Source organism: Prionailurus bengalensis, chromosome X, assembly GCF_016509475.1.
Source record: "Prionailurus bengalensis isolate Pbe53 chromosome X, Fcat_Pben_1.1_paternal_pri, whole genome shotgun sequence".
NCBI lineage: Eukaryota > Metazoa > Chordata > Mammalia > Carnivora > Felidae > Prionailurus > Prionailurus bengalensis.
Window position 1 is genome coordinate 5,908,091 of NC_057361.1, and position 18,787 is coordinate 5,926,877.

The window sequence follows — 18,787 nt, forward strand, 5'->3', positions numbered from 1 at the left end:
ACACAAGGAAGGCTGCCTCAAGCTTCCTTCTAAGGATGGCAGGGAATAACAGCCCAAAGCCCCCAAGTTCCTCAGGGTAGTCCCAAAGGCTGGGCTTGTGGGACAGCTTCTAACAATACTATACATGTTGCTAGCAGCAACGTGCATTCCATGAAAACCACTGGCTAAAGGACAATTTTGAGGTGGCAAAGGTACAAAGTATAGTTTTGGAATCAAGACAAAGGTTGCACAGCATCTGGAAACTATATACGCCCCGGACACATATAAATCATGCTTCTCCCTGGTGACCCCTGGTACCATGAGGCTACAGAGAGTTTGATACCCTGCCCCTGGGCAAGTGTCAGGGGTATGGCGGCTTTGTTAACATGTCACTGCCACGTCATGGCCAGGAGACCTTCTGTTAGCTCCAGTATCCCCTGCAAAAATAAAAGATCCTAACAAAGATGTTTGCCTGAGGAAAAAGGTAATATGGCCTCTGTGTAGACATGCATGGAAGGTAAAGGGAGTGCTTGACAAAGATCCTTAGAAAAAAATTATTTTCTCCTTCAACCCAGAAAATAGAAGGCATAACCTCAGTAGTGTATCCCCGATAGCATGGCCACAAGAATTAAATGGAAAAAACAAATCTCGGGCTTAGCCATTACACACATACGCCCTTCAAACCACCCAAAGAACATCATGTTTTGAGCAATCTCAACAAGGGGGTTCTCTGACCCAACCTAGCTGCAGCAGGAATATACCAAGGTATATTTATTTATTTATAGGGCGATGGAAGTTCTTCTGAATCAAAGAGGTATAAGAACTTTTGAGAAAGGAAAATTAGTTTGCAGTCGGTAGCCTATACTTTTCCAGGCAAGTTAGATAGTGTCCTTGTTCACTCAGCTAGCAAAAACAGATTTCAAGAGAGTTAAAGTCAAAACCGAGACTTTGGGGGCCTGGCTGGCTCAGTCAGCAGAGCACATGACTCCCGATATTGGGGTCGTGAGTTTGAGCCCCACGTTGGGTGTAGAGATTATTACTTAAGAAGGTAAATATACTTTAAAAAATACATAAAAATAGGGGCGCCTGGGTGGCTCAGTCGGCTAAGTGTCCGACTTCAGCTCAGGTCACGATCTCGCAGCCAGTGAGTTCGAGCCCCGTGTCAGGCTCTGTGTGGACAGCTCAGAGCCTGGAGCCTGTTTCGGATTCTGTGTCTCCCTCTCTCTCTGACCCACCCCGTTCATGCTCTCTCTGTCTCAAAATTAAATTTAAAAAATGTTAAAAAAAATTTTTTTAAATACATAAAAATAAAACCTACATTTATTTTCTTGTAATGATTGTTCTCTTAAAAACATAAAGAAATCATGTGCCCAAGGAAGATTATGCACCAGCGTAACTCAGATGTCTGAGAGGAAATCCTGTGTGTGAATAGGTAAATACAACTAGACTTGATCTTCATGTCAAGGATCACCGACAGATAGAGCCCAAATTTGCACACCCAGCCACTGAAAGTCAATGTGGTCTCCTTTCTAAAACCTAACACTCCCCAACCTTCAGTCCACATAGGTGCTCTCTGCCAGCTGCCAAATCAAACCCCAACATCTTCAAGCAATCGGCACTCATCCGTGCTCCGTGAGCCTTCTGATGAATACATTACAACTTGAACACATCTGTCAGACCATAATCACCATGTAATGCATCCTGACTGAGATGTTTTTCATATGTTCAAACAGAATCCCTTGCTAACACCAGCTTTCGGGAACCCTTCTTCAATCGCAAACCAAGTTAAGAGCTTTCGCTGGCATCTTCTTTCATCGGACGAGAGGAGAAATTAATAGCCCGAAAGAGTAGGCAAGGGTGACAATGAAGACTTACATGGAGGTGATTTTTCCTTCCGCAGGTCTCGGCTTTGAAGTTTACAGCAGGTGGAAGAGTGTTTCACACCCATAAAAAATAATACGGAAAATCAGAAACACGTTGGGCGATTAACATGTCACATGTTGGATTTAAATCTAAATAAGAACCCGTTCTTTTCCTTACATATTGATTGTGCTCTGAGCCTAGCAGGGAGCTCTGTGTGTTCTTTCAGGCCAGTTTCTAGGATAAGAAAAAAAAACCCTGGAATGTTCCAGCTACTGCAGGCTAATGATCACCCAAAAGCACACTAATATGTTTGATAAAAGTTCCCAGCACGAGGGGAGAACACACTTACCATAAGAATGACATACGAGGAGAAGCAAATCAGCGACACCAGTTCAGGCTGCCTTCAAAGCTGGAGGCTGCAATTCGAACTGGGGACGTGCATTCCAGGAGGCTGGGGCGGAGGGAAGGGGGCACAAACCTCTAATTGTTTCAACCATTAACTCCTGGACCCACCTGCATTCTCCCGGCTGGAAGCCTTCAGCCCTTCTCACACATCTCAGCAGGCCTTCCTCACCATCTAAGAAATGAAGTTGTCGCACTAGATGCTTAGCTACCCCATTTATAAGTTATTTTTGCTTTTGTCTGCTTCAGATTCTCTCACCTTTCTCTCTCTTGTTTCCCCCTCTGACTTTGCATCACAGATGATATCCCTTTGCGCGTTCCTGCAGAGGGACACTGGACAGCGTACCGGAGAATGACGTTTCACAAATAGTCCTGACCCCAGCCCGCTGCTCATTTGATTTCCATCTGCATTTACACCGTAAAGTTCAAGGACTCAGGGCTCCCTTGAAAGAGGCTTCATCTCTTGGTAAGCGCTCAGGACCAGGGTTCATCTTTGGGGACCTAAAATCATGCCATTCTCTGGCATGATGTGATAGGACCGTCAGGCAATTCAACAATCTTCATGACCCATGCTAATATGATGTAGGTACAGACGGCTTTGTCAAAACCACACCAGTCCAACCTTCACACACCCAACAATTTCTTCTCATATGCATTCCATGCAAATTTTAATTCCACCACTGCTTTAAGGAATTTCTGTCTTCTCTTCTCAGATCATGATATCCTATTTACTTTCTCCTGAGAAACAGTGTCATGATCTTTACTGATGGAGAGACCACGGGTACAACAAAGGGAATTCATCATACCACTTGGGAAGTTTTCTACAAGAAGCTATTCCTTCCATGGTTATAAACATACACTTCTTTGGCAATCAGTGTCACTGGTGGCTTTGCCTATGAAATATTTGGCAATTCCCAAGAGACATCAGTATGTAGATAACTGATAACTCACTGCACATCAACTTTGTCCTTGAAGTTGAATGTATAAAGTTGGGGAAAACTATATGAATATCAGTATTACCATAGACTTTAAACGTTTTCATCCACTATTTATTAGAGTTGCAAAGAAGTAAACAATGTTCAACTTTGGTCTTAGATTTTTGGACACAGAGACTGTCCACGTGTGTCTGACTTTTCACTTTTCTCCTTAAGATATGTTTTCCTTCAGCTTTATGGATTCACAATCATTATCATGTAAATGATAGAAAGCATCTAACACAAAACAAAAACCTTCAACAGTCACATTCCATTCTATTTCAGAGGTTTGACCCTTATCCAGTAAATTTCGCAGATGTCAAATGAAGCTGTCCAGATGTTCATACAAGTAAAACCAATACCCCTCACCTCAAAATCTGGCTCTGAATAAACCTGGAAGAGGACTCAGAATTTGGAGTTGTAGCCCTTGTAAGAACCAAACTCCCACGGTGATCAAAGCAGCCTGCCAAGGCACCAAGGCTGGGCCCTAAATTACTGCTTTTCAACACATCTCCTCAAAACCAAATGGGAAGCAAGTGGAGTGCGTGAGTTATAGCACCCAAAAGGAGAAGGATGAGGCCCCAGGCTCCTCACAGATAGGTGGGTTGTCATCAACAGTGCTATGCCTCCCTACAAGGTAGCAGAGCATCATGGCAAAGGATAAATCTTTTATAAAGTGGATGACACTCATGCAAACATAAAATGAACACGTGTCAAAGATCAGATTGAACCCATGATATAGTGCAAGGACCAGTAATAGGTTACGTTTGGTTCAAAGGAGAAATCCAAGAAATATATAAATATATTCACATGCAACAAGACTTACTGGAACGGATTAACAAATAGATGCAAAATGGTCTATTCATGGAGGAGCATCAATTGCATTCCACTGGCCACAATCCATTTGCATTTCCATGGACAAGAATCATCTGCATTATTATCAGCTTTCTACCATTTGCAGACTAAGAAAATAGCTCAGAGACAATGAACACTGGAGATAACTTGGAAGGGACTAACCCAAGACACTCATTCTGAGTCGTTTTTGTTTTGCTCATTTTGAAGTCCTTCACAATTTTTCCTGGCTCGAATAATCCCATTCCAACAGTGGGTTTTCCAAAAATTGTGATTTCTTTGACGTTTTCTTACTATTGTCTATAACGCATCCATTCAAAAATCCTCACACACCAACCAACAATGTTCCACAAATGATGTTAGAAACTGTCCACTCTTGTTTGAGTTTGAATACATCAAGATGCGTCTTTGTATTGAGGGAAGAATGCATTTTATTGTTTTGTTGAAGTTTGGTTTTGCACAAGTTAATGCAATGCCATAGAACAGACTGGCGAACTCTCACCAATGGCCTGGCACCTGTTTTTGTACAGCTGGTGAGCTAAGAATTGTTTTTACATTTTTAAATGGTTAGGAAAAAATCAAGTTGCATGACATGTGAAAATTACATGAGATTCAAATTTCAGCGTCCATAAATAAAGTTTTATTGGAACACAGCCACACTCATTTGTTTATGTATTCTCTATCGCCGATTTCACGCGGCAACGGCAGGCTGATCGTTGCCACAGAGACCTTGCGAGCTACAGAGCTACAGAGATGAAAATAGTTACTGTGATTTGCCGACCCTGGCATAAAGTACTAGACGCTAATTACAGTGTGTGTGTGTGTGTGTGTGTGTGTGTGTGTGTGTGTGTGTGTGTGTGTGTGAAGAATAAGCTTCCCCACACCAACGAACAAGTCTGCTCCATCCTCACACTATCTACCTGGAGATGCCATCAGTTCCCACAGTCAAAGGCTCAGTCCTAGAAGGATGCTTTCCTCTCACCACTTCAGCTTGTCATCTGTGCTTCTGACCACTAGCTGGAAATCAGACATTTCCACACCTCCCATTCCTTGAATTCAAGCAATTTCCTAGAATGGCTCACAGCACTCAGAGAAACGTGTTACTGACAACATCATCAGGTTATCATTTGGCACATAACTCAGGAACAGCCAGATGGAAGAGAAGCATGGGGCTTCCATACCCTCACCAAGGGCACTGCTTTCTCAGCACCTGGCTGTGTTCACCAACCTGGAGCCCTCCAAAGCCCTCCTTCTGCGTTTTTACGAAGGGTTTACTACATAGGTGGGATCGATTAAATCACCGGCCACTGAAGACTGAACTCCTGCCCTTGTCTCCTCCCTGCAGGTCTGGGGGTGGAACTAGAATCCTCCACTTATGGAGGTCGCCTTGGGCAGGATAAGTCTCACTTTAGGATCAGAGTTCTCAACTGCACTGTGAAAGAGTTACATTGGAATATTCCTTAAAGGCTTCTAGCTTCAGAATTCTTCTCTCCATCCTTCCAAAAAGAGCAATCCCAATGGTCCACATCACTCACATTCCCTCACCTCCACCCACCCATCTAACTCTTACCATAAACATCCAGAAGCTGGGGTCTCCTTCAAACACTTCTGTCTTTCGCAAATATTGCCATCCAGGTGAGTCGTGAATGACTTACAGGTTGTGAAAAACCTTGGGGGTGGGGGGGGGTGAGCAGAATCTGAGAGGGCCACGCTCACTTATACAATAACCAATTAACGGATGAGTTCAGGGGAACCCCAGAGTGGTAGAAAGGGAGGAGAGCTAGAATTGGAAAAGAATTACGGGATCAGCAAAGAGCAAAGGAAGGACGGATCCTCGAAGTGCACAAGTGCTCCAGCGGGTGAGTAAGGAGAAAGTGGGAAAGGTGGGTCATTGCAATACTGGGGACTCTTAAGGGATCCCGGGCTAATTTTTTCAAAGGAATGAAGTAAGATTTTTAAAAAGGGGATTTGCTCAAGAAGCCAAAACAGTAAAAAGTAACGGCAAAGACCAAACGTGCTGTTGTATTACTTAATCATGAGGGCCTGGGACACAGAACAATTCAGTGAGTATTTGTTGAAACTCAAATCATCAAACTCTATTAGAACAAGTAAATGAAATGTAAAGAGAATGTTAAAATAAAAACAGGGCTGCCTGGGTGGCTAAGTCGGTTAAGCGTCCGACTTCGGGTCAGGTCATGACCTCACGGTTCGCGAGTTTGAGCCTGCATTCGGCTCTGGGCTGACAGCTTAGAGCCTGGACCCTGCATCGGATTCTGTGTCTCTTCTCCTTGGCCTTTCCCTCTGCTCATGCTCGCTCGCTCTCTCTCTCTCTCTCTCTCTCTCTCTCTCAAAAATAAGATAAAATAAAAAATAATAAAAAAATTTTAAATAAAATAAAATAAAATAAAAACATAAGTGAAAAACCTGAACAAGCCATCCCATTGTGTTATATGGGAAAAATTAGGAAATTTACATTACATTTGGTATAGAATAATGTGTTAAGCGACAGATTTAATTAAAAGAAGTTCTTAAAATAATGTACATTGTCAAAACTAAACATTTTATTAGGACATTTTATTACGTTTTTATACCACCCCACTAATGTTTCATTCCAAAAAGTATTTAGGACTGCTTAGATTAAAACATTTAGATAAAAATGGGTTACAAAGATTTAGATAGAATAGAAAAATGCCTTTCGGTTTTATGCCAAAGGCATATGTTTACTATCTTAATTAGAAGATCTTGGGGTGCCCGTGTGGCTCAGTGAGGTGAGCATCTGACTCTATTTTGGCTCAAAGCATGATCTCATGGTTCATGAAATCGGGCCCCACATCAGGCTCTGAGCTGAGAGTGCAGAGTTTGCTTGGGATTTTCTGTCTCTCTCTCTCTCTCTCTCTGCCCCTTGTGGTCACATGCATGCATGTACACTCTCTCTCTCTCTAAATTAGTTAATTAATTAATTAACATTTTTAAAAAGTACAACCTTGGGGTGCCTATGTGGCTTAGTTGGTTGAGTGCCTGACTCTTGATTTTGGCTCAGAACACGATTTCATGGTTCGTGAGATCGAGCCCCAGATCTGCACAGAGCCCCCTTGCGATTCTCTCTCCCTCTCTGTCCCTCCCATGGTCACGAGTGCACTTTCTCTCTCTCAAGATAAAAAAAAAAAACATTAAAAAAAAAGAAACAGATGATCTTAATATTTAGTTATTACTAAAAGTGAAGTCCTGAAAATAAGTTATTCTAAAAGGCATCATTTTGGTAGATTTGGTATATTTTAAAAGTTTTGCCCCTTATCATCCTAAACTGACACTTAGTTCAGGTGTCAATTTTGCAAACAGTTTATTTTGGAGTACCCGTGTTCCTCTGAGCTACGTGTTTTCTCAGTGTGAGGAATCACCTTAATGGAAGAATTTCTAAGAAATCCATTTCTCCAGGCATTTGCGGAATGAAGCTGAACCAGTAGAACGGGTCATCTTTAAACAGCCTCTTCTTGATTTCCCATTGGACAATGGAGATTGAAGAGAGAGAAGGAGAAAACATTATTCTTTCCCTAGAGTTGGGCCACAATGTTTCCAGGAAGTTATACATTTCATAATAGCTATAGAAGTGGTCTGGGGGAAACCAAACGCCCCAGGGGCATCAACTTCTACAATGGGCAAAAGATCTTTTGTAATTTTTGTAAGGTTCTATGATACTTAAAATGTGTGGAGAACACGATGGGAAAACTACTGGCTTCTGACTCCATCAGAACCCAGTTCAAATCCCATCTCTGGTACTTGCCAGTACTTAGTAGCTGAGTGACATTATACAAAGATCATGCAAACTTCCTAAGCATCCGTGAAACAGAGATGGTCATGCCAATTACAGAGTCAAGATCAGGTTCACTGATTCAGGTCCATCTTCACAGGACAACAACAAAAAAGTAAAAACAGTGACTTAAGTAACATAGAAAATTTTCTTTCATGTGTAAATAATTTAAGAAGTCTAAGACTTATAATGGGGACTCCATGGCATCAAAGACCCAGATACCCTCTGTCTTTCTTATTGGTTATTCTCACACTGGCCTCCATCGTCAAGGTAACTCATGGACCAAGACGGCTGCAGGAGCCCCTACCATCGGTCTGCATCCTAAGCAGTAGAGGACAGAGAAGGGGAACAGCCAGGAGTGCATTTTCTAGCTAAATCAGTTTCCTATAGAGAGGCATTTCAAAAGTCCTTCACGATCATTCCAATTGCATTGAATAGGCTTTTAATAACTTAGCAGCAAAAAAGCTTTGGGAAATGTAGACGATTAATTCTAGGTGATAATGTGCTCAGGTGAAGAACTAGGTTTGGGTTAGTAGAGGAGAAAGTGGATTAGGAGGTAAAGAGCAATCCACCTGCCTACATTAGAGAGTATTTCATGAGAATTACAATTCCTGTACGTAACAAGCCCCTGACGGGGCTCCACACGTACCACATGCCTAGTAAATTCCACTCTTGTTTTCCGCCATATAAGAATATGCTGAGAAGAGAGCTGTGTTCTTAGTGTCTTTTATAATTGCAGGGGCGCCTGGGTGGCGCAGTCGGTTAAGCGTCCGACTTCAGCCAGGTCACGATCTCGCGGTCCGGGAGTTCGAGCCCCGCGTCAGGCTCTGGGCTGATGGCTCAGAGCCTAGAGCCTGTTTCCGATTCTGTGTCTCCCTCTCTCTCTGACCCTCCCCCGTTCATGCTCTGTCTCTCTCTGTCCCAAAAATAAATAAACGTTGAAAAAAAAATTTTTTATAATTGCCAAAATGCACAGAGCAGGGTTCTCAGTCTCGGCGTTTCTGACACTTAGACCAGATGACTCCGGCTGTACAGGGCTGTGCTGTGTGCTGTATGCTGTTTTTCAGCATCCCTGACCTCCACCCACCAGATGCCTGTGGCTTTCCACCATCAGTTGTGACAAAGAAAACTATCTCCAGCCATTGCCAAATGTCCCCTTGGGAGCAAGATCGCCCCAGGCTGAGAACTACTACCTAAGCCTACAATGTCCTACAATGGACAATGAATGAGTCACTACTCTATATTATCTAGGAGTCTGAGTTCATAGTGCTGATGTCATTATGGAGAACAGAGTACAGGGCAAAGCTGTAGATTTTCCAAATGGACAATAATCAATCTTGCAAACTCGTACATATGCAAAATGGATTACATATTACTTTTCTCCTAAATGTAATGCAGTAAAGATGTACTTTGAGGAAGGACAAAATGTAATGTACAGGTTTCATTCATTCATACATAGTGGCTGCTTACTTTCTGGTGAAGGAGACAGACTCTGAGAGATAAAGGAATAACTCCATGGTGCCACGTTAGGGTGTAAATGAAGCATGTAAATGGCGGGGGTGATCTGGGGAGGCAAGGCTGAGATGGGAATGAGGGGTGGGGGTGAACTGGGTGTCTCTCTGAGGAAGGAGGGCTCTGTGGGGAGAGGAGAGCAACCGCGAAGGGCTGTAAAGTAGGAGGAGATGAAGTTGGAGAGAGTTGGAGACACAGGGCCAATGTTTTGGTCTGAGCAAGATGGAGAGAGATCAGAAGGTGTGAGGTACACAGCAGCATGACTCAGCGTATACGTGTAGAGGGTCTTTCCAGCAGCCCTGTGGGGACTACACGGAGGCAAAAGAGGAGGCTGGGAGACACAACAGGAAGTTCATGGATTGGTCCAGGCAAGAGATGATGGCACACGGACCAGGGGCAGGGGTGGGGGCAGTGAGATCGGAGGAAGACCCCATATTTGCAGACGGTAAGCAGAAATGATGAGCACGTGTGGTTTCTATAAAACATTATGTAAACCTTGTCTATCATCATTACTTCTGGGTGTTATTTCTTACTCTTCAGTCCCAGTATTTGTTCAAAATAGGTTTTGAAGTTGTTCCTTTCTGTTAGCACGATGCAGAAGGCAGCGTTCTAAACTTTGGAACATGTCTACCCCTTTGGTGAGTGATTCCAGGACTGTCATCAAATATGTATGTGCTTGAATTTTCCCATTTGTAAAATGGAGTTACTATCACTCACCATTTACCTCATTAACCTAAAGATTAAGAGGAAAAGACTACATAGGCTCCACAAATCTCAAAAGAAATGCAAACTGTAATTATCTGCAAATGTGCCCAGTGGTGAAAATTTCCAAAGGAGATAGACTGTGATTAATATGTAAGATTCATTCCCAAAGATTCAGACTAAAGACAACCCTTAAACTTATGTCAGCTTTGTACTATATTCCAAAGTTGCTGGTGGGGTTAGCTGTGACTTATTAATGCATTCTTGCTTTCAGGCAAAAAGGAATTGATTTCTCTGCTTGTGAAATTCAGTCTCTCGTGTCAGCCTTGATCATTCGATAACAAGATATGGTTTAACAACCTGCTGTCCCGGCAGGGCGAAGGGTGTTTAATTAGGATACTTAAAAGAAAAAAGAGTTGAAATGAACTTTTCCATTCAAATTTCTTTGAAAGGTGTAAAAAAGAACTACTTTTTTTTAACGTAATAGGGAAAAAAGGGGTAGCTTAAATGAGAGAATGCTGGCAATTCGTGTAATACTCAACTAATATAAAACTGGACAAAAGCAGTACTTAGGAGACTTTATCAGCATCATGGCATCATCTCTCTCTCTCTTCCTCTCTATGTTTATATACACACATACTTACCTGCAATCGTGACATAAACAAGTTACCCAACATTCCAACTAAAGAACAATTAATATAATAGACACCAGAAAATGTCTTCTCAGAACAAATGTTTATGTTATTACATAAAAAGAGGAACAGTGCCCAAACCAGACATGTCATTTCTGCCCAAGATTTAGCAAGTCAGAGCTAAGCAAAGCTTATTTTCACCAGATTATTTCACATTCACCTAAGAATTCTGTTCTATCTTGAGTGATAGTCACATGTATCCCATGATATAATGTGTGCATGGATGTTGGAATGTTATCATTATAATAAAGTTCTTGGCTTAGGAATATTATGCTACAATCATTTACTGTGAGATATGTGTTTGAAAGACCTCTCAAAATAATCATGTTCCTCATAAATATGCTATTTCAGTATTATGTATGGCTCAGATAAAATTTTAGTCATACAATAAAGGACTGTTTCAATTTTCGGTCTAATAGTAATGTTTATGACATAAATTTCGTCAAACGCTATTATGATCCCAAAGTTGCCAATATTTTTAGCCAGTAGTAAACTTTACTCATTTATATACTACATATTACAAATACATATATATTCTTTTTTTTTCTTAATTTGCAATGTTTTGGGATTGAGGTAAAATGTATGCTATGAAATGTATGAATGGCAACTTCAGAGTGTGTGTGTGCAGGAAGGAATATTCAAAAATGGAGAAGACACTTTTGAATTTAAAGGATCAAACTAACCAGCAATTCTAAATGTTCGGCAACCAATTCCAACCTGCGTGTGGATGGTCGGGGGACAGTTTACCCCAGCCGTTCACCAACGTTCCCACATCAGCTGAGTGTCCTACAATTTAACTCAATTCTGAAACCATGTACCTGGCGACAGTATGAGATTGTACCAGTTAAGGGCTCAGTCCCAGGAGGCTGCTCCCCAACCCCTCCTCCATGCCCCCACACCCATTTTGATGCCAACCTGGCAAGTCCCCTTGTCACCTGTGCTTCTGACTGAGCTGGTGTAGATGGGAGGGTCCAATTGATCCTCTCATTGGTTTCCATTCATTTGCCGGGGCGGCTCACCAGGACACATGAGAATCACTTTACTTACTAGTAATTAATCAGTTTAGACGGGTTTATTATAAACAGATGTTAACTCAGGAACAGCCAGATGGAACCGAAGCCCAAAGCAACGCACAGGGAAATGACGATGATGTTCCGGGTACATCACCTGTCCCCAAATCTACATCTGCACGTGTTTACCAGACTGCAAGCTCTCCGAACACCCTCTTTTCTTGTTTTTGCTTTTAAATGGAGGCTTCCTAACCTAAGCAAAATTGATTAAATCATTGGCAGTTGATGGTTGATTCAGCCTCCAGCCCTCTCCCCTCCCTGGCAATCAGGGGCAGGGGTGCTGGAAGTTCCAACCTTCTATTCAGAGTGGGTTCCCCTAGCAATGAGCCCCCATCCTCAGACGTGTTCCAAAAGTCACCTCATTCACATAAACCCCACTGTGATGGCCAGGGGTCGTTATGATGGTAAGGGGTGGACACCCATTCACCTGTAGAGCTCTGAAGGGATTCTAGAAACTGAGGACAAGAGACCAAATATAACAAAAGACGTTACCATTGCTCTTACTGCTCAGAAAATTCCAAGGTTTTGGGAGCTGTGAGCCAAGAACCGTAGAGAAAGATCAAATATATGGAAAGTATATTTTGGTCATCTGAATGACCAACTGTGCATTTCTTATGAGTGACAGTATCGCAAATTCCTGCAAATCAAACTACGTACAAAATCACGTAAGGGTAGGTAGGATGCAGTAAACCTTCTGGTTCCAACCCGAAGATGTTTTCTCCTTAAAATTTATTTGGATTGAAAAAGGTACAAACAGAGAAATAAGGCGACATACAGAAGAACCGCCACAGGTATCTTGATTGAACTGAATTTGCACGTGATGAAACGTCACAGACAGATATACATACATTGCACCCGTGTCGGTTCTCTGCTTCTAATGGTGTTCTACAAACATGGAAAGCGTAAGCATTTGGTGGGGAATGGACGAACAGTACACGTACCTTCTCTGCTGTCTTTGCCACTTCCTGTGACTGTACAATCATTCCAAAATTAAACGCTTTTAACAACACGGATACAGTTGTAGGGAACATACCTTAGAACACTGCTTGTGATTCTGACACCAAACCAGGGAACCGTTGTTCTGCAAAAAGAAAAAGAAGTATTGGCTCATTCAATAATTTTCTAACTCATGGCTACATAGTGTGAATTTCATTTTTCAATATTGTCATTAACAAAAGACCCGTTTTTGCCCTCCTATCGTTCTCTCTTCCTAAAATAGAAAGTGCACTTCTAATGTAAGTCCAATTTTGGCCTTGACCCCATGATAGAAACAAAGACATATAAATTAATGAGGATTTCAAGCTGCCTAAAAGGAAAAGTGTCTGAGCCATGTCTCCTGCTGGCTGCCTGGGAGTCAGACCTCACTGAAAAGCCTTCTCTTTCCCTGTCACTGGATGTGTGACGGGGGACAAGGGATTTACTATCCGTGTACCTCAACTGATCCATCTGTAAGACATAACCATATGCCACGCGTGAGGTCACTGGCATAAGGAAATGAAATAATACCCACACGCCAGTTAGCACGGCCTGATATTCACTCGGTACAGAACAAAGATTAGGACTATGGTTTACTGTCTCTAACGTTAGCATTCCTGCTGGGAAATCTCTTACTCCACATGACTGACATCTTGGTCACGACTCCTCCTTTGGCTCGGATAGGTTACATGAGTGTGTGTTAGGCTGGGGTAGCTGGTAGGGATAGTAAAACCAACCACCCCATAATTTAGATGTCGTGGCCTCCAGCTCTTGGAAGTTCACGGTTGGGTATGGCATCAAGTAAGTCCATTTCCTCTGTCTGAATCTCTAAACTTTGAATTTTGACAACATCATATTCTATTCATAGATTAGTATTACACTGGCGCTCAGTTCAGAGAAAAAATCAATATATCTTCTTAAAAATCCTTTTATAACAAGCTCATGGAGATATAATGTATACACAGAAAGCACACTGTTTTAAAGTATAGAAACCAGCGGTCTTTAGTAAAAAGTATGCTCTAAATACTAAAAGGTATATTCAGAAGGCTGTGCAACCATCACCACTATCTGTTTTTGGAACATTTTCACCAGCCCAGAAAGAAACATGTATCCCTTAGCACTCGCTCCGCCATCTCCCTCCCTCCAGCCCCTGGCAACCACTCACCTACTTTCCTTTTCTACGGACTGATTCTGGAAACCTCATGGAAAAGGGATTATACAACATGTGGCCTTTTGCGTCTGGATTCTTTCACTGGGCATCATGTTTTACATTTTGCTAAACGGTATGGTATTTTTGCTCTGTCTGCATTGCCACAAAAACCATACGTCATTCCTTTTTATTGTCCAATCCCATTGTACGGATATACCACATTTTTCTCTTCTGCTCCCAATAATCTGTCTCAATATATCTTATGTCCAATAGTATATGTTCTTAATATAGGATTCCTACTGAGTCAATCTCATCTGTATAGGATCAGAAAGTTTCCTCCACTAGGCTCGGATCATCGTGCTAAATGGCCTCAGCCCCACGTTAAAGCTTTAGCTGTTACATCTATCACATGGCCCTAACTCTCTTCGGCAGCCTTATATCCCCAGATCCCAGAATGTACCTCCAGTTTCAGCTAAACTAAGATCAACCTACCCGTCCTCCTACTGACCCGGCCCAGCTTCCACCCCGGTCCCTTCTAAGTCTTTCTTTTCCTGGATAGATGGGGAGGACCTCTGGAGAACCTAAGGGTGTCTTCACTGCTTCTGCATTTGCTGGGCTGCTCTGGAGAGAAGTATGTACCCCATCCTCTCTTGTCTTAGGATATAGGTCTTTTATTTAAGTCAGCTCCCAAACTAGACTGTGGTCCCAGACACAGCGCTTCCTCTTTCCTCTTTGCTTCAATGCTTCACACCAGCAAATGGACCAGCTCCTGATTCTCACAGAGACGGCTTCCATCAAAGGTCACGTGAGAGACACTGGGGCTGCAAAGTCAGCATGGCAACTGCTGCCTGGCTGATACGGTAACACCAATGGGGTAATATGCCTTTGACAGGATTATTATCAATAAATGGTACTATCGTACTAATGACCACATCTACACAGCAGGCACTTGCTTTGGTGTTTGCCATATTCAGCCTCCCCAAGCATCCCATGTAATGACATAAACTTCATTTACCCATTTTTAAAGTCAAGAAACTGGGAAGCCAAGTAAAATATCCACATTCATGAAGCAAATGGTTAAACACAGTTGTCACACCACAATGGGTAAAGGTTCAGCTAAACAAAGGGTGACTTTTATGAAGCATTTTGAAGGAAATCTCCAGACTCAGAACCTTGGAAGGACGGGAATGAATTGGTTGGGATGGTCCTGAGTATCGTACATTCCAGAAGCAGATCAGATTGAGGGGTTGAAGCAGAGAATAGGAGGGGTGGTTGGGTAAATAGATAGAACGCAGATTACAGTGGATTTGGACTTATTGCTGGAAATAAAATGTGTTATGTAGTACATGTCAGAGGGTTAAAAAAAAAAAAGGAGAGGATTGGACAAGTCGTGTACCTACAACACCTTGACTAGTTTCCTTTTGTTTCCTTTGACTATAGATAAAATGGCCAGACCTCAACAACAAAACACCAAAACTCCAGCAAAGACTGCCTTTGGCTGCCCAGCAAATGCATCCTCTAGTGCCTGGCACCATGCGGAAACCCAGTGCTCCCCATGGTATTGGCTCATACACCTGTCAAAATTACAGAGAAACTAATAGTCACAGAGCCTATCTGCTAAGCTGTTTACATTCGGGGGGAATTAACATCAATGCATTTCCTCAACCAAGGCATTTTCATTTTAAGCAAAATTTCCCACTAATCACAAAATGAAAAACTATCATTATATACAGAAATATTTGGGGCAATAGCAAGCAAGCATGAAAGATCATTTTGGTCGTAATAGTTTTTTTTTGTCACTGAAGACAGTATGTCCTAGAATGCTTAAGAAGATTAAAATTATAATCCACATAAAGTATTGAGCAAAATGTTTGGCACGGAGTTAGAGGTCAGAAAAAAAGTCCATTATGATTGACGTTACTTTGTTTGCCACGATTATTGTTTTCAGGAGTCGGGGAGTAATCCTGTACTTAAAATCTCCCAGTTCCTCTGTATAACCCAATGCAATCTTATTAGTGAGGCTCAGAAGAGGCAGCCCATCATGTTTTTCTCCTTGGATGGTAACAATCCTGCCATGTTTGCCAATATGATGACTGGGCAATGGTATTCTTTTTGGTTTAATTTCCTTCAGCCATTTGTATTTCCTTTAGAGTGAACAGTCTGTGCATTTTACCATTTCTTTTCTGAATCCTTAACGATAGCCATTGTAGCAGCTACGAGGGCCAATTAGATTGAATAATCATTTGTCTATAATAGGTGTTGTAGAAATTTTCCAGTGATCGTTGGCCTTTTGACTTTATGCATGAGGTTTGCTCCATGAAAAAATTTTCTATACACACACACAAACATGCACACACATAGATATGTGTCTCTACATTTCCTTTTGGTGTTTTAAGTTTCCTGTTTTTCTTAAAACAACCCCCCCCCCCCCCCCGCCCATGTAAAGGTTTTGCAGCTGTTCTGTGCTTTTGCCTTTATCAATCAGCCTTTGGCATTCTATTTATCTCTACAAAGAACATCTAAAAATCCTGCCTAATAGCATCAAGGATGTGGGTAAACCCCTGATTTAACTCCAGCTACTGTGTTTCAGCCAGGTGCACACACACTACCATCCACCTACATTGCTTACCTGTGATGCTCTTTGAGCAGGAGAGTAATGGAAAAATACAAGAATCCAGTAGTTTTCAACAACCCGCCCCAGGGGAAGTTCTTAGTCAGATTACAATAGCCTTCCCCAGTTAAGCCACTTGACAACAAAAATAAAATACAGTATTGGCAATCAAGTCTTGTTCTGGGTTAAAGCCAGCAAAGATAAAGAGTCAAAGTACATCAGACAAGAAAGGCGTTTGCCTGTTGAATCATTATTGTAACCTCCAGGTAGGATCAGACAAGCAGGACTTTGGTAATTATATAAAGATTACATCCTGTATTTTATTGGTTTAACTAGATCAAACATGAATGCTAGTCAATCCAACTTTCAAAGAGTTTATATAAGTTCACTCAACTGCACCCAGACATTATTTCAATGACATTTTCAAAGTCTCTTCTAGCCTTTTGATTTTTTTTCTCCTTAAAGAAAAATAATTCTTCAAAAGCTTCAGGTAAAGAAAACACTTCGTTCCCTCAAAGACAACCCACAAGGATAAAGATAAATGAAAACTAGCTATCGAGATACAACCATTTGAAAAAAGAAAAGAGAATGAGAACAGATCCCACATATTTTCCTTAACATAACCAAGTGTAGGTGTGGAACAAGGACTAATCAATTTTCCATTTCAGAAACATAGCACTAAGCCATTGGCCAACAGCAGTATGGAACATTTGAAATTGAAACTATCCCAGAAAACCCACTATGGACCAAACATTTACCATTCGACCCTACAAACTGTGACTTTCAGTTAACCATTTTGTTCTTATATTAAACACAAGTTTTTGGGGGCGCTTGGGTGGCTCCGTCAGTTAAGGATCTGCTCAGGTCAGGATCTCAGGGTTCATGGGTTCAAGCCCTACATCGGGCTCTGTGCTGACAGTAGCCAGCCTGATGTGGAGCTTGAACCCACAAACCCTGAGATCCTGACCTGAGCCAAAGTCTGTCACTTAACCGAATGAGCCCGAGAGAGAGAGAGAGAGAGAGAGAGAGAGAGAGAGAGAGAGAGAATGAATCTGAAGCAAGCTCCATTGTCAGCTCCATGCAGGGCCTGACCGGGCTCAATCTCACAACTGTGAGATTATGATCTGAGCCAAAGTCAAAAGTCAGATGCTTAATTGACTGAGCCACCCAGGGACCCCTCATTGTTAAGTTTTTTAAAATGAAAACATTGAGGGGAGCCTGACTGACTTAGTCAGAAGAACCTGTGACTCTTAATCTCAGGGTTGTGAGTTCAAGCCCCACACTGGGTGTAGAGATTATGTAAATAAATAGAATTTTTTAAAAAATAAAAAATAAAATGAAGGCATGGATTAAAATTTAGGAATTCACTTTAATCCAGAATAATTTCCTATTAATTTGAACCATGGAATAATATACTTAATTTCATTTGTTACCATAAGGATGTGCTTTTCTACTGTTAACATACTTGGAACTTTCTCACACATTCCACAGCAGCTAAAAGATAACATAACAGAAGGACATTGGATGAGGCATTTATGTGGCTTGAACTATTTTTTTATTTTTATTGTTATTTTGAGAGAGAGCACAAGCACAGGAGGGGCAGAGAGAAGGAGAGACAGAACCCCAAGCAGGCTCCACACCATCAGGGCAGAGCCTGATGTGGGGCTCAAACTCACGAACTGTGAGGTCATGACCTGAGCCAAGATTGAGAGTCAGACCCTTAACCAAATGAGCCACTCAGGTGAGGGATGTTCATCATAGGACAGGCTATTCATATGTGGGAGCACGCAGTCTACAGATCTCTGTACTTCCTACTCAGTTTTGCTGTGAACCTGAAACTACTCTAAAAAATAAAATCTACTGGGTGCCAGTTAAGCATGTGACTTCAGCTTGGGTCATTATCTCACGGTTCATGAGTTCAAGCCCCGCATAGGGCTCCATGCTCAGAGTGTGGAGCTTGGTTGGGATTCTTTCTTTCTCTCTCTCTCTCTCTCTCTCTCTCTCTCTCTCTCTCCCCTCTCCCTCCGTCTCCCCTTCCCCCCTGCTTGTGCTCTTGTCGCTCTCAAAATAAATAAACTTTAAAAAAATCTACTTCAAAGGATAGGAAAAAAAAGAGAGCTTTGTGTTTATACTTTGTTCGTAAGTAGGATCTCTTTCTAATGTTATGGATCACTCTCAGTTATTCGATGGCCTTTCA

The 18,787-nt window shown here is 41.9% G+C and overlaps 1 protein-coding gene across 1 annotated transcript in view; it reads right to left on the reverse strand.

The window, feature by feature from the left end:
* ANOS1 (anosmin 1) overlaps positions 1–18,787 on the reverse strand; it is a 189,383-nt gene that overhangs the window by 140,207 nt on the left and 30,389 nt on the right. Inside the window, exon 2 of the mRNA XM_043570790.1 lies at positions 12,888–12,935. Coding sequence (XP_043426725.1) covers positions 12,888–12,935 — 48 coding nt within the window. The remainder of the gene's footprint in view (positions 1–12,887; positions 12,936–18,787) is intronic.